Below are 13,654 nucleotides of genomic sequence, written 5' to 3' on the forward strand. Positions count from 1 at the left end.
AAAACTTAACGCTGAAATGAAAGAATGATCAAATAATGGACGGGTTTGGAACCCCGAAATTCAAAGGGGATATCTTTTGTATCCTGACGACTCACCAATTTTAATACATACCGCAGAAAGAGCCAATGATGTAACACATGAGATTCATCTGGCCAGATTTATGAGAAACAACTCGAATGTTGAAGACCTCCACTGTGTTGTTATTTCCCCAACATTTTTTTATGGATATTTCTTGTCAACAGTCATGTATTTATAACCTTTCCAGCTCTACAAACCATCACTTGATTGCAGCTCAATCTGAATATGTCATAATTGGCAACAGGAATCTTAATATTAAGGTTTATCTTTGCTAACATGAGCCCCCTTATTGACATTCTAGCTCTTAAGTCTTTCTAAATGAGGACCGCTTAACCCATTCAGACTAATGTGGACCACAACAACAAAATATAGGCCTGCGTTCTACACCAATAAGATACAGCGGGCCGTGGGAACTTGGTTTGTTCGGCAGTCCAACCGAACCGAAAATGTTGTGGGAAAATAGGGTTGAAAGTGGAGACCTGGGTGGGTTCTTGGCGGCCTCGGGACCACACTTAGAGGAACTTGGTTCGAGTTGAATGCGTGAATGAATCTTTATGGTCTTCGTTTTAAAAAAAGCTGCAAATGGATCAAAATTGCTTGATTGACTTTTTGTGTTTTACACAGTTTTGAAAGTTGGAATTTCTTGAAAACTGTACAATTTTCTGTTTAAACGCTAAAATTGGTGATCTGTGAACATTTTCATCTGTGCAATCACATCCCAAATAAAAGTACAGCAGCGGTTCACGAAGCTTCTCTAGCAAAGTGTATAAGTACAAATACTAATATTAACATTAATTTGAAACTACTGACTTCACCCCAGCTTGCAAACCGACCCCCAACCCAAGTGCTGATTAAGATGTGTAAAAACAAGTACTTGGTCTGCATCCCCTCATCTGGCATTAACATTTTTTGAAAAATGTTTTGCAAGTTCTGTGTGAACAGCGATAGTTTTGAAAAGTTCCCATCCTCCAGTAAACGTCGCCTCTATCAATCCAAAAACGGACTTTCTATCAGCTCTGTTCCACTGCAGATGAAACATCGAAGCAAATGTTGACTTAGAAACCGGAACCCAAAAACAAAAAAATAAAAAATAAAAAAATAAAAAAAATAAATAATATAAATATAAATATATATATATATATATATATATATATATATATATATATATATATATATATATTAAATAAAATAATAATAATAATAAAAAAAAGAGCAATGATGATGACATTTCCGAATGAACAATACTGAGCTCTAAAAAAAAAGAAAAGAAAAAAAAAAGAAACCGGAACCCAGTTGTCTCCCCGTGTCAGGAAGTCTCTTTTATCCCCTTGAAGAACAAAGTCAAGCCAATCACGGTTCGTTCAGCATTCCTCAGGCCTACCCAACCAACAGATTTACAGTAAAAGTCTTTTTTTTTATTGACTACGTGCAAACATCCGCCCCGTTCAGGATGGTTGGAACGCACCCTCGATGAGACGATTCGGCCTAACGTCATCTGATCGTATACTTGCGGGGGAGATTTGATTACGATTCGGAAGTGACCTTGACGTTTTTATGCCACTTCTCAGTGACGTCCCGTCAGTCTCGCAGTGGCCGTTTAATGGACATCTGGACAAAAGACCGTGCGCCACAAATCTGGAGTTAATTGTTCCACTCGTGTCATGCAAGGACATCGAAGAGGAGCGGGGATTTTGAACATGGACTGTTTTTGTTCTGCAATTATAAAGAGCGTAAATAAGCGTGACTTTCTCCAGTGTCTGCGAAATGTTACCGAAGCGCGCGTACAAAAGAAGCTATGCAAATGGGTAATTGGGAGCTGATGTAAAACTGTTCATTCGGGGGGGGGGGGGGGGGGTTCAAAGGCGGCGTTCATTTGTGACCCACACGCTAAAGACTCGGGCCAAACCTTCCATTTCGCCCCACGCTCGGTTGGGTTTGAATATGGTGCTTTTTATTTTTCTTTGGGTCCAATCATTCATCCGAGCACTTTGGTCAGGACCATCAAAACCATAAACAAGAGCTATGGTACCGTCCCCCTTTGACGTGATGTTTGCTACAGTTATTAACGATTGCCAGATGATAGTTCATAGACTGAAAGCGGTTTCCATGATAACATGTCTCAAAAATCCACAGTTTAGTTTTCCCTCACAGTAGTGATGTTATGTGCAGTTCAAAGACTATAAAACTATAAAAATCCTGTATTTTCTTTGGGGCTTCTTTGCCCCTTATTTGCTTCTGGACTTCCTGTCTTTACAAATATAATATGAACGGACCCTCGCAGTCCTCCGTACGATCATCAAGCGTTGTTTGCCATACTCGGCCTGAATTAGATGGCGCAGGTAAAGGAAATCACAATATACGTAGTGTCAGCCATGTTGAAGATAGCTGCTTTCAATTTCAGATGTTTTTGGGTGATTTCCCTGGAATTCACCCCCAAATAGTTCCTCCGAACCAAAGTTGCTGACTTTTGAGTTCAATTTAGTGTGTTCGTTCTTGAGTCTTTTTGTACATGCTGTTATGATTAGACACGTCTGTCTAATTTCATGGCAATCAGAGAAACTCGTGTTGCAGGTTTTGTCGTTTCAAACTTTACATGGGGTGGCGCTACCAAGGCCTCAGGTTCAACTTAGCTCCTCCCCGAAAATACAAAGCCTGTCTCTCTGTATCTCTTCAATAGCGGGTACCAATAGCACCAAATCTTTCATCGATATCCGCCATCTGAAAATCCCTTCATCTGAGACTAGATCAACATTTAAAGCGTTTTTTTTCCTGCTTCTCTCCTTTGCAAAACAAAAAAAAAAAACGTACACTTTTCGCTCGGCTCAAAACTGCGGCAAGCGTTCATTAAAATGGTATCGATGTCGAGGCGTGGTGCTGGACACGTGTCCGAGCTTCTTCGGCGATTTAGCACGACCCAGCAGGGGGTCTCTGCCCTCGCCTCAGAAGTGCTGCCAGGACATCAACGCCGCCTCCGGCAGCAGCAGCCGCAGGCTTTACGCCAGCTGTGCGAATCCCAAAGCTGTTTTCTGGCCGCATTCCTGCAGCCCGCCCACTCGACCCATTTCTTTTGTAGCCCACACTTCCCTCTTTTTACCTTTACTGGCTTTTAATGATCACCATGTTCTCCATCAAGTCCGTCGTTCGCCGCCTGTAATTGTTCACGTCGGAGTTGAGTCAGTCAAAGCTCGACTGGCCTTTGAAGCTGTCGCCGAAATTATATTTGATGATGATGACTTTTTGGGTTTTGATTCGTAACAGGAAATTATCAACTGGTGGTTATTTGGCATGTGGCTTAAACATGGCTGTGAAACCTCCAAATCGACGGGCGTTAATGGCGGCCAACCTTGTGTAGCTTGTTTCCACTAAGCAGCACTCATGTGTATCTGCTTGGTGTTTTCATTGGAAAAAGTCTCCAGATACAGAGGTGGCCAAATCCAGGTCCAGAAAGTAAAAACCCTGCCACAGTTTGGCTTTAGCCTCAGGTGCTAGTTAGCTAGCTCCCTAGCTAGCTCCCATGGTGCTCGTTTACCCGCTAGGGAGTTAGCTAGCTAACTAGCTAGCTAGCTAGCTAGCACCAGGGGTTAAAGCCAAACTGTGGCAGGACTTTAACTTTCTAGACCTGGATTTGCCCCCTCTGTCCCGTTATTCGGTGCGTAAAGGTTCTTTTGTAAACAGAGTGCCTGTTTAGTGTGGAGTCCGAGAAAGATGAATGAGTCATTGATTAGCGTGGCCGCTGACGGGAAAAAGATCATCAGTCTGTGCCGGGCTTTCGCCGCCTTGAGCAGACGGAGCATTATCCCAGAGGGGGAGCAGGGTAAAGAGGCCATGGCCAGGATGGGAAGGGTCTGCTATAATCTTCCTTGCCCTCCTCAGTGCACTGGAGTCGTGCAGGGACACGAGGGAAGGCAGCCGATCACCTTCTCGGCGTAACCAATCACCCGCCGCAGCTTGGCAAGATCTCTTGCCAAGCTGCGGTGATGATGAATTTGGTGAGGATAGATTCAATGATGGCCGTGCCTCTCCCATTTTGTCTTCATATGATTTGTGACATGATTTCAGCACTCCGGCTATCAAGAATCAGAGCACACAGCACACGAGCACCCCCCCCCCCCCCGTGGGTACTCTACTGTGCCAACAAGATTCCGCTTTCTGTTACCATGACGACCAGAGGCCGAGTTCAGGGGTAGATTCTTGTTGATACAAGATTCTGTGAAACTCATGCGAGCCCTCATAAACACGGTAAAAGCATAAGCATTCATTCATTACGTTTTTTTGTGTGTTTTTTAGTGTGTACTACACGTGCCAATTAGCTTACAGTTTTGTTTTTAAAAAAATAAAAATAAAAAAATAAAAAAAATTAAAATTAAAAAAAATTAAAAAATTAAAAAAATAATGAAAAAAAATAAAAATAAAAAAAATAAATAAAAAGAATCAGAGCACACAGCACACGAGCACCCCCCCCCCCCCCCCGCGGGTACTCTACTGTGCCAACAAGATTCCGCTTTCTGTTACCATGACGACCAGAGGCCGAGTTCAGGGGTAGATTCTTGTTGATGCAAGATTCTGTGAAACTCATGCGAGCCCTCATAAACACGGTAAAAGCGTAAGCATTCATTCATTACATTTTTTTGTGTGTTTTTTAGTGTGTACTACACGTGCCAATTAGCTTACAGTTTTGTTTAAAAAAAAAAAAAAAAAATTAAAAACAATTAAAAACATTTAAAAAAAATAAAAAATAAAATAAAATAAAAAAAAAAAGAATCAGAGCACACGAGCAGCACCCGCCCCCCCCCCCCCCCCGTGGGTACTCTACTGTGCCAACAAGATTCCGCTTTCTGTTACCATGACGACCAGAGGCCGAGTTCAGGGGTAGATTCTTGTTGATGCAAGATTCTGTGAAACTCATGCGAGCCCTCATAAACACGGTAAAAGCGTAAGAATTCATTCATTACGGTTTTTTTGTGTGTTTTTTAGTGTGTACTACACGTGCCAATTAGCTTACAGTTTTGTGGACATATCGGCAAAGTCCCTTTTTTGGATCCATATATACCGTATATCAGCAAAGCCGCATTTATTTATCCCCGGACACGTCAACAGTTCTGGCTTTTTTCGATTGAAACCACATTCTGGCTGTGCGTGTCAGGTATATGCTGCGTTCAGGTAGCCAAGCAAGATAAAAGCAAACCGTCATAAATTTCAACCTCAAGAGATTTCGAGATGGGTTATTTTTGGAATCGGCTCTTGGTTCTCATCTGCGCTGGGTTGAGCCGTGACCGTGCAGAAGATTCCGTTTATTGCACCATTTTAGTTTGCCGTCCGCTTTTTTTTGCACCGAGCTGATGAGCCGTGACATCCCTCCCTCAATGTTTGCGGGTCTCGGACTTTGATTGCGCGTTTAAGGTGCGCCAAAGGGACATTTTTTTTGCACGCAGAGGTGATTGATGCGTGCGATAATTTCCCGGCGGGCAAACATTTACATACGCGCTCCCATCATTTTGCGGCCTATTTGGATTGGCAGGCCGGCGGTGCGCTCCTGATTGGCCGGCCTTCGCGGTGGAACGACGCGAGACAGATTGTTTGACGGGGCTCGCTTGTGAAACGCAAGGAGTGTGATTAAAAAACCATCTTTTTACCGCCACGTCCCGCTTTGTTGGATTCTGCGTTGCTCAGTCTTCCATCGCTTTTTTTTTTTACTCGCAGTTGTCATTTCCACAGCGGGGGTTTCGGTGAGAGGAACACAGTAGCCCGGGAAAACGAGGCCAAAGCAAGTGCAGTCTAATTGCATCCAGTTACAAGAGCGACATCAAATGTTCTGCCTCTACGAAGACACACTATGGCTCACTTTTGGTCAAACAAGTATTATCCAATAATTGTGGGAACGCTGGAGGCTCACTAATGTTGTTTTAAAATTTTCTTATACTGTTTTATTTTACTTTTTTTGCCGTGCAATAACTCACACTTAGTTAAAAAAAAAATCATGCCTCTTCTGTTATATGTCATGTGATTGCACTCAGTGGCGCACTTGGTAAAGTGCATTGTCCAGTAAGCAGGAGGACTCGGGTTTGAATCCCACCTCCGACTGTACATTGCAAATATATCCTGGCAATTATTAAGCGATAAAAGTGATTAAGTGACTGACTTGTCATAATCAGGAAATGCATTATAATTTCACTGCTGTCCCAAAATCAGCATTGATAGCTTTCAACTTTTTATAGCCGTTGAGCTACAAGACTTCCCTTAGCTCAGTGCTTAGAGCAATTTCCTACCACCACGGAGAACCTGGGTTCAAACCCCGCTTGGACCACATTTTAGTACATTTGATGGTTTGAATCCCGCCTTAGACTGGTTGCTTTTTTTCCTCTCCATTTATCTATATACATCATTAGCCATGAATTAGAACCCCGCTTGGACCAAATTTTAGCACATCCGATGGTTCTGAATATCATATCAGGAAATTGATTATAATTTCTCTGAAATGATTCAATCCTACCTTAAAGTTGCCTTTTCATTCATTTGTCATTCAACTACAAGTAATACGTTGTAATTTTCACATGAATTATCTTTCAATTTCCTTCATAAGCATTTAGCTTAGCATTTAGCTATTAGCATTCAGCTTTCAGCATTCACACGCAATTTCTACAAAAATTGCACTTTGTCTCGTTGCTCAAGGTGACTCAAGCGAGACATTAATAAAAGATCAAAATTACACAAAAGGATCAAATGAAATCCCCGTAAGTGCGGATGTTCAAACTGCAAAAGGCAGTAAAAAATCTTTTGACTTTTGAGAGCAATTATGATAATCATGACCTTCCGAGGCCTGACGTTCTCTCCGACCGCAAAAGCAAGGTCAGCCAAGTGGGCCAGTAGCTTTTTTTTTCTTCTTCTTCTTCAGAGCGTCAGGCTCTCCGATCAATTTCAGCATATTGAAGATAAATAAACATGTGCGGCGCGCGCAAATCTGCTTCTCTTCAGCGGACCGTCAGACGGTCTCCTGGCATCTTGACGGGAGACAACCGCAGTCTGGCCCAGTTATCGTTGGATTCCCCCCCCCCCCCCAGCTTGTTTTACCGAGCGGCTGGAGGAGCGAACAGCGCCCGATAAGACGGCTCCGCAATCGTGCCTCACTCGCGTACGCCGAGTGTGGGGAGAAAACCTCGAGCTGCCGCTGATCCAAGATTTTGCGTACCAATCTTTTTGAACTTCTAATCCAATCCAAATAAAGACTTGTGTAATGCCTTTATGCAGCACGTTGAAGTGGAAAGAGTTTAATAGGAGTGGGAAAATACAGAAAGAGGCCCCCTTATGCCAACATGACCAAGTCGTGAGGGGTGTATGGTGGGTTTTTTTTTTCCCTGGGTTGGTCATTTCATTGTATGCCCACTTTATTGGCTGGTTTTCATGCCTTTCTGCAGTTTTACACTTTTTTTTTCTTTTTCTTTTTTCTAAGAGCTCAGTATTGTTCATTCGGAAATGTCATCATCATTGCTCTTTTATTATTTTTTTTAATTTTTTTTAATTTTTTTTAAAAAAAAAATTATTTTTTGTGTGTATTGTGTGTGTGTGTGTGTGGGTGTGTATGTGCGTGCGTGCGTGTATTTGTTAGCTCACCAGAAAACCTATTAGAAAAAATCTCATACCGTTCACCTAAACCGAACACCAGGAGACCCGAGGGGACCAAAGAAAACCAAGGAAGGTGAAATCCAGCACCGACCAGACACCCCCCCCCCCCCACCAGAACTCCTCCCCAGCCCAAGAAACATCCAGACCCCAACAAATCCAAAAAACATAAAATCGGGGAGGCCTGCAGTTTTACACCTTAATATGCTACGTAGGACATCCTTGTGAAACAAAAACTAATAAGTTAACACTGGAAAAGGTTTTACGTACAATTTGAACATTGTTTTAGTTGTCAAGGAAGTTAACCACCGCTTTCAAAACGCAATCAATTAACTATGAAAACACGTGAAACTACTGCTCGGAAAGTGAGCCACTTCACATAAAGATGAAGAAGCCGATTGCTTGCATACCACTCTACATAATTTTGTTATTATTTAATATTCTTGTCGCTACAGCCATTATTGCATTGAGGCGCCATGACGGAGACACTCGGGTCGTAGTCCCTTTAATAATTGACCAGCTAACTTACTTTTTCATAGTTGACTCTCCTTTTTATCACGATCACAGCCAGACTTTTGTTGAAAATTTTACCGTAGGCTTCCACCTCCTTATTTTTGATGTTTTGATCATCTACGTTTCATGTTAGCTTAGCAGTTAGCATGACATCATTGTCTTCTCCTGTTCACTCTTCTATATTGGTGTATCGCAAGCTTATTGTTATTATCCTTTAGTAATAACGTGTCAGAAGTGTATCTTATTGGTTAGTTAGCGAGCCGTAGCTCGAAGCTAGTGTAGAGCAAGCTAGCTTGGCGCCTAGCCACCGGTTGCGAGCAGCTAGTCAAGCAAGGAGAGGCGACTCTTTGACATGTTGTACCAAATGTGCTGGCGGCCATTTTCATACTGATGCAGATATGTTTTTAAGTCTCATGGGTCATTTTATTTACCAAAGATTTGGGGGATATTGCCAAGAACAGACAGCTTACACGTGAAAATATTGTGATGTCTTTGACGGAACAGCTATCCAAGCTAACAATTGTTTGTCATCACGGCGGCTCCATGTTAAGCTTAAGCAGGACAGCAGCTGTCACTTTACTCGGAACTATATTCAACTTGTGCGTTTGCTCTGTAAAATGTTTCCCCTCTCTTGCAAGATATTTGCAATTTCTCGCATATTTTCGCCAAAACGCACTACAAGTCGTCAAAAGGGAAGCGGCAGGGAGCAGAGCAAGACGTGCAAACATTGAGGGAAAGCATCTTGTCGTGACATTGTAGTTCAACTGGGAGCGTTTTTTTCCTTCTCAGACTTCTACGAGGCTTGTTTTTAAGCCAACGGCTGTCTTTTATTGGGCTCTCCTTGTCCCTTCGGGTTTATGGTTTGCGGCTTGGCTAATTTTCCGATGCCGGTTTTTCATTTGCATACGACCTCACGTCGTCTCGTGTGGGAAGTGGCGATCTCCTGGAGTGCAAGCGAAGACGACGCCGGCGAAGCTACCAATGAAAATGATCGCTTCGGGGCACTTGGCGAGAAGTGGTCGCGACTTATGCAAATGTGCGGTGGGGTTTTATCTGTGAGTTCATTCCCACCGACGGGGCCTCGCGCTGAACACATGGAACATATTGTGCTCGTGTATCCTCGCCACGTTTCCAAATGATATAGGGGGAGAGCGTCTGCGGCACACTTTTGCGAAGGTTTGAAGCTTTGCAAACTCGCACAGGAACCACACACTCGCGTGAAATGAGTTTTGAGGGGAAGCGGCAGAAAATCCCTTTCCAAATTCTCCTCTACGATTTGCTTCGGCATTTTCCGTTTCATGCCATCATGAAAATTGTGTGGGTTTTTATGTGCAGCATATGGGTGAACCATGGAGATGGGGGGGGGGAAATTGGACAGCTGCGGCGAGTGTTAATTTTATCAACGAAAACTAAAGAAAAATTTTGTCAAAAGTACTAAGACTAGACTAGACTAAAAGCCTCATTAATAAACAATAACTGGGACTAAATCAGTATGCATTTTTGTCGACTTCACTTAATAAAAATTGGACAAAAATTGATGGCCATTTTTGTTCATGAACAAAAACGAGACGAAAATGATACGATTTTGTAAAAATCTTGTCTGCTAATCTGTCACTGTGACACTGTCATGTGACACACGGTGACACACCCCCTTTTCAAATCTGCAGCTAGCGAGTGCAACATGCACAAACTCACGGGACAGACAGGAGGGGGATTCACGGTGAAAGGTTAAAGGTTAAAAAAAAAAGAAGAAGTAAATTATAGTTAAAAAGATGAGAGGAAAATTTGATGTGAAATCTGCTGACAAAAAAATAATACAGGGGTTAAAAGATTGGCCTGACTAAAACTAGAGGAATAAATTATGTTTTCTTGCACTAAAAGACTGCTTGATTTATAGTCGACTACAAATGGACTAAATAAAAACGGGATGAGATTGACTATGATAAAAACTAACATGCATGATTGAAACTGGACTAAAACAAGAAATGCTTTATTGTCCTTTAATTTCCATAAAAGTGGGCGGCGACTTTGCAACAACACGAAGATGTGGTTCCTCTAAGACAGGTTGGCAACGCTTTTTTTTTTTAGGTTTTACGCCTTCTAATCTTGGATCGTTTCCGGTTCATTTGCCATGCAAAAGATGTTTGCGTTTTTTTTTCAGTTAAATGACATTAACCGAGCTGCTTTTAATAATTTGTCCATATTATTCATGCAGAAACTCTTCCTTGACTTCCCACGTTGCCAATGCTTGTCAAACCGCCGCAGAGAAAACAAGCACATAAAACCCTGCAGGCTCACTTATTTAACTGAAACGGATAAAATATTACAGCGCAGGGCAGCGCTTGTGTGTGTGTGTGTGTGTGCGTCAAAGATGGAGTCGCTGCCTCCTATGGCTCTTGGTTTCCTCTTCCTCGTGTGGTTTATTATTCTTCTCTTTGGCCGGCGCGCTCACTCCTTACACACCACTCGTCCTCTGTTAGGAGTTACAATGCATGCCTCCCATCTGCTGCTCCGGCATCTGAGTGGAGCCTGAATGACTGCACACAACCCCCCGCCCCCCCCCCCCCCCCCTCCTCTCAAGCCTTCATCGCCACAAATGAATGATTTGACTCACACTCACTTCTTCTTTTTTTTTTTTTTTTTCTTTTTTTTTTTTTTAAAATAAAGAGTCTGCTGTTGGACAAATCTGAACCTTATTTTCCTTGGCCGTGCTCCTGATGAAAATTCAGGTGTTTGGACATGATAGCAACAGGTTCTGTTACTTTTATTGGAAGAATGCCGACAGACAAGCATTTCCAATCGCGCAACATTTGTATTTGTCTTTCAAACTCATCACATTCTGGATGAGAGTTTGGAAAGTTGAGCTATTCTTTCTTTTTTTTTTTTTTTTTTAGCCCAAACACTAGCAACTGACTGACACTACAACCTTAGTGCTAGAGATAATAATATATACGGTAGATGACCTGAAAACAAGGAACGTAAAGCACGGAGACATCAGCTAGAACAGAACCGAAAGAGCGCATGGTGTGATTTGTAGTTCCAAAAAAGTAGCGATGCGTTCCAATTCTGCTAATTGATTGTCCAGTCCGTTTGCTTTTGGCTTCATCCTTTACGTCACACTGTTATATTAGTTGGGTTTCCATCCACCCGTTTTTATTCGAATTTTGAAGAAATGCGAAAACTGAATGGAAACGGCAGAAACTCAAAAAAGGGCCCAAAATTTGCAAAATTTTTACGATTAGAGGGGGTGGATTTTGAAGCGTATCGAAAAAAGAAAAATAACCGTTGGCGAGACCGGATACACGTTTTGATTGGATATTACGTCACACGTTTGTAGTCCCAAAGCAATGTCGGACGACCAAGTAAGGTACGTTTGGGGGGGGGATGACGCAACGGAAATCTTTTTGGAATTAATTAACGAAGTGAATATTAACGCAATTTTAGAGGGAAAACGGCAAACAAACGCTTGCGGTTGATCAAGAATTACAAAAGCAAACTCATACGACGTCATCGCGCAGCACAGTTGCTTCCTGTTTTTTCCTACTTCTTTTCAATTGGATTATGATGTATATACCGCCACCTACAGGGGCGGAGTCCCCTCTCAACATTCGCAAAAGAAGAACAGATGGAAACGGGCATAAGTCGCATGTCCGTTTTGCGCGTTATTAGTAAATTTGTTTCATGAATTTTGAAAAAAATTGCTTGTAAACCAATTTTTTTCAAAATTGGTAAATTGGTAAATACTGTTACCTTGGAGCCAGAGTGCTTCCTGTGGTACGTGCTCGGTCTAATTTCTCATGGAATTTCAATTGACAGTACCTAAAAATGAAGTGATTGCCAGTATAGGGCAAAGTTGCCTTCAGATGTTGATGAAAACATAAGCAACCTTCCTGGTTTAATCTCACTGTAATAATTTAGTTGCAGTAGGCCTCCCTCCTCATGCCGACACTCGCAAATGATTATATACTGCCGGTCCCCAGAGGCCCCCATCTTGCATCTCTGGAGATCCTGCAGTAAACGACTCGGTGGCTGACGGGCTCGTGAGCTGCTTTTTACGATTTTGGCGCGGGTTCCAGCCCTCTGTAGATAGCGCGCTCTTATTAAAACCACACCACAAAGCGGGGACATTACAGGGTATAATGCGCCACACTGAAGCGAACTGTGTGGTGCGCCGCTGTTCCGCTGTTCCGCAGCCGCCGCCGCCGTTGCCGCCGCTGTCACTGTCCTTTTGTAGACAGACGCCATTCCCGAAGCAGGCAGTTTTCCCCCCAAACTGGCAACTTTCCCGCCTCCTGGAGAAGTCATCCTCCTTCATTTTCCCTGAGAGCCCACATCCTGCCAAGAGGGCCCGCTTGGCTCGGATAAACAAAAATAGAAAGAGTCCCAAAGATTCTTTCAAACCAAACAGCACCTGTTATGATATCCTCGTTTGACGATCATATTTCCTTCGATGTGGTCTGCTTTGCTTCCGACATCGGGTTGATCATTATTCAACCACCCGTGTTTTTGTTTTTGTCTTCTTCTTCTTTAGGTGATGGCAACAGATGCAGACGGCGGGTCCTTTGGCTCCATCACCTACTCCCTGAGTCCGGGCCTGAACACCGCCATCAACTCCCAGTTCACCATTGACAAAGAGACGGGAGTCATCTGCACTCGAACTGCGCTGGACCGGGACCGAGGCCAGAACAGCTACGACTTCACGGTTACCGCGGTGGACGGGGTGAGCCCGTGGCCTTTACGAAAACAATGTTTATGATAAGGGTGGCTCACTATTAATCGCACATTTTATATCTTTTTTTTTTTAAATGTACAGTAAAATGTACTATTATATGATATAATACGTTTTCATACTCTTGTTAGCATAAAAGTGGAAAAAATTTGAAGCTAATAGAAATATAGCTGCATCTTTTAAACATTGATACGGTAATGTCATAATAATTCTTAAAATTAAGTTAAAATTAAAATGATGTACCGGTAAAAACAAATGTGATCTTGTTTTGTGTTCAGGTCATGTTTCTGCCACTAGATGGCATAATTGCATTTGTAAGACGGTGACCGCTCAGTGCATTTTTCTTTTCATATTCAGAGCTATCTAATCGTGAACATGAAGTAACTTGTGAAATTCTGCACATTTTAATATTTGTCAAATACGACTTGACCCCAGTCTCCACAAATATATACATTATTATTCAATTTATTACTGCAAAATTTTGACGTGGACATTGTGGAATTCCCCCAGTACAGGCTTTTTCCAAGTAAAGGGTGATCGTTAATCGCGCGCTAAAAAAAAATCACTGACGTTAAAGAAACTTTAAATGAACTCAAATCGACGCACTAATTTCGACACCCCTAGTTTTTATACTAATGCGTCTCCATAAACCCAGCAACAGCAAACGTGTTAGCGCTGCAGGTCACGGGGTAAAGACGCGGCGGGCCAGTCGTAAGA

The 13,654-nt window shown here is 42.6% G+C and overlaps 1 protein-coding gene across 3 annotated transcripts in view; it reads left to right on the forward strand.

The window, feature by feature from the left end:
- LOC147171656 (protocadherin-16-like) overlaps window positions 1–13,654 on the forward strand; it is a 123,094-nt gene that overhangs the window by 83,253 nt on the left and 26,187 nt on the right. For all 3 annotated transcript variants that reach the window (XM_086081269.1, XM_086081268.1, XM_086081270.1), the window contains one exon: window positions 12,740–12,928. In XM_086081269.1, coding sequence (XP_085937395.1) covers window positions 12,740–12,928 — 189 coding nt within the window. The remainder of the gene's footprint in view (window positions 1–12,739; window positions 12,929–13,654) is intronic.

Source organism: Leptonotus elevatus, chromosome 7 (assembly GCF_054856555.1).
Source record: "Leptonotus elevatus isolate MCC_2025b chromosome 7, RoL_Lele_1.0, whole genome shotgun sequence".
Taxonomy (NCBI): Eukaryota; Metazoa; Chordata; class Actinopteri; order Syngnathiformes; family Syngnathidae; genus Leptonotus; species Leptonotus elevatus.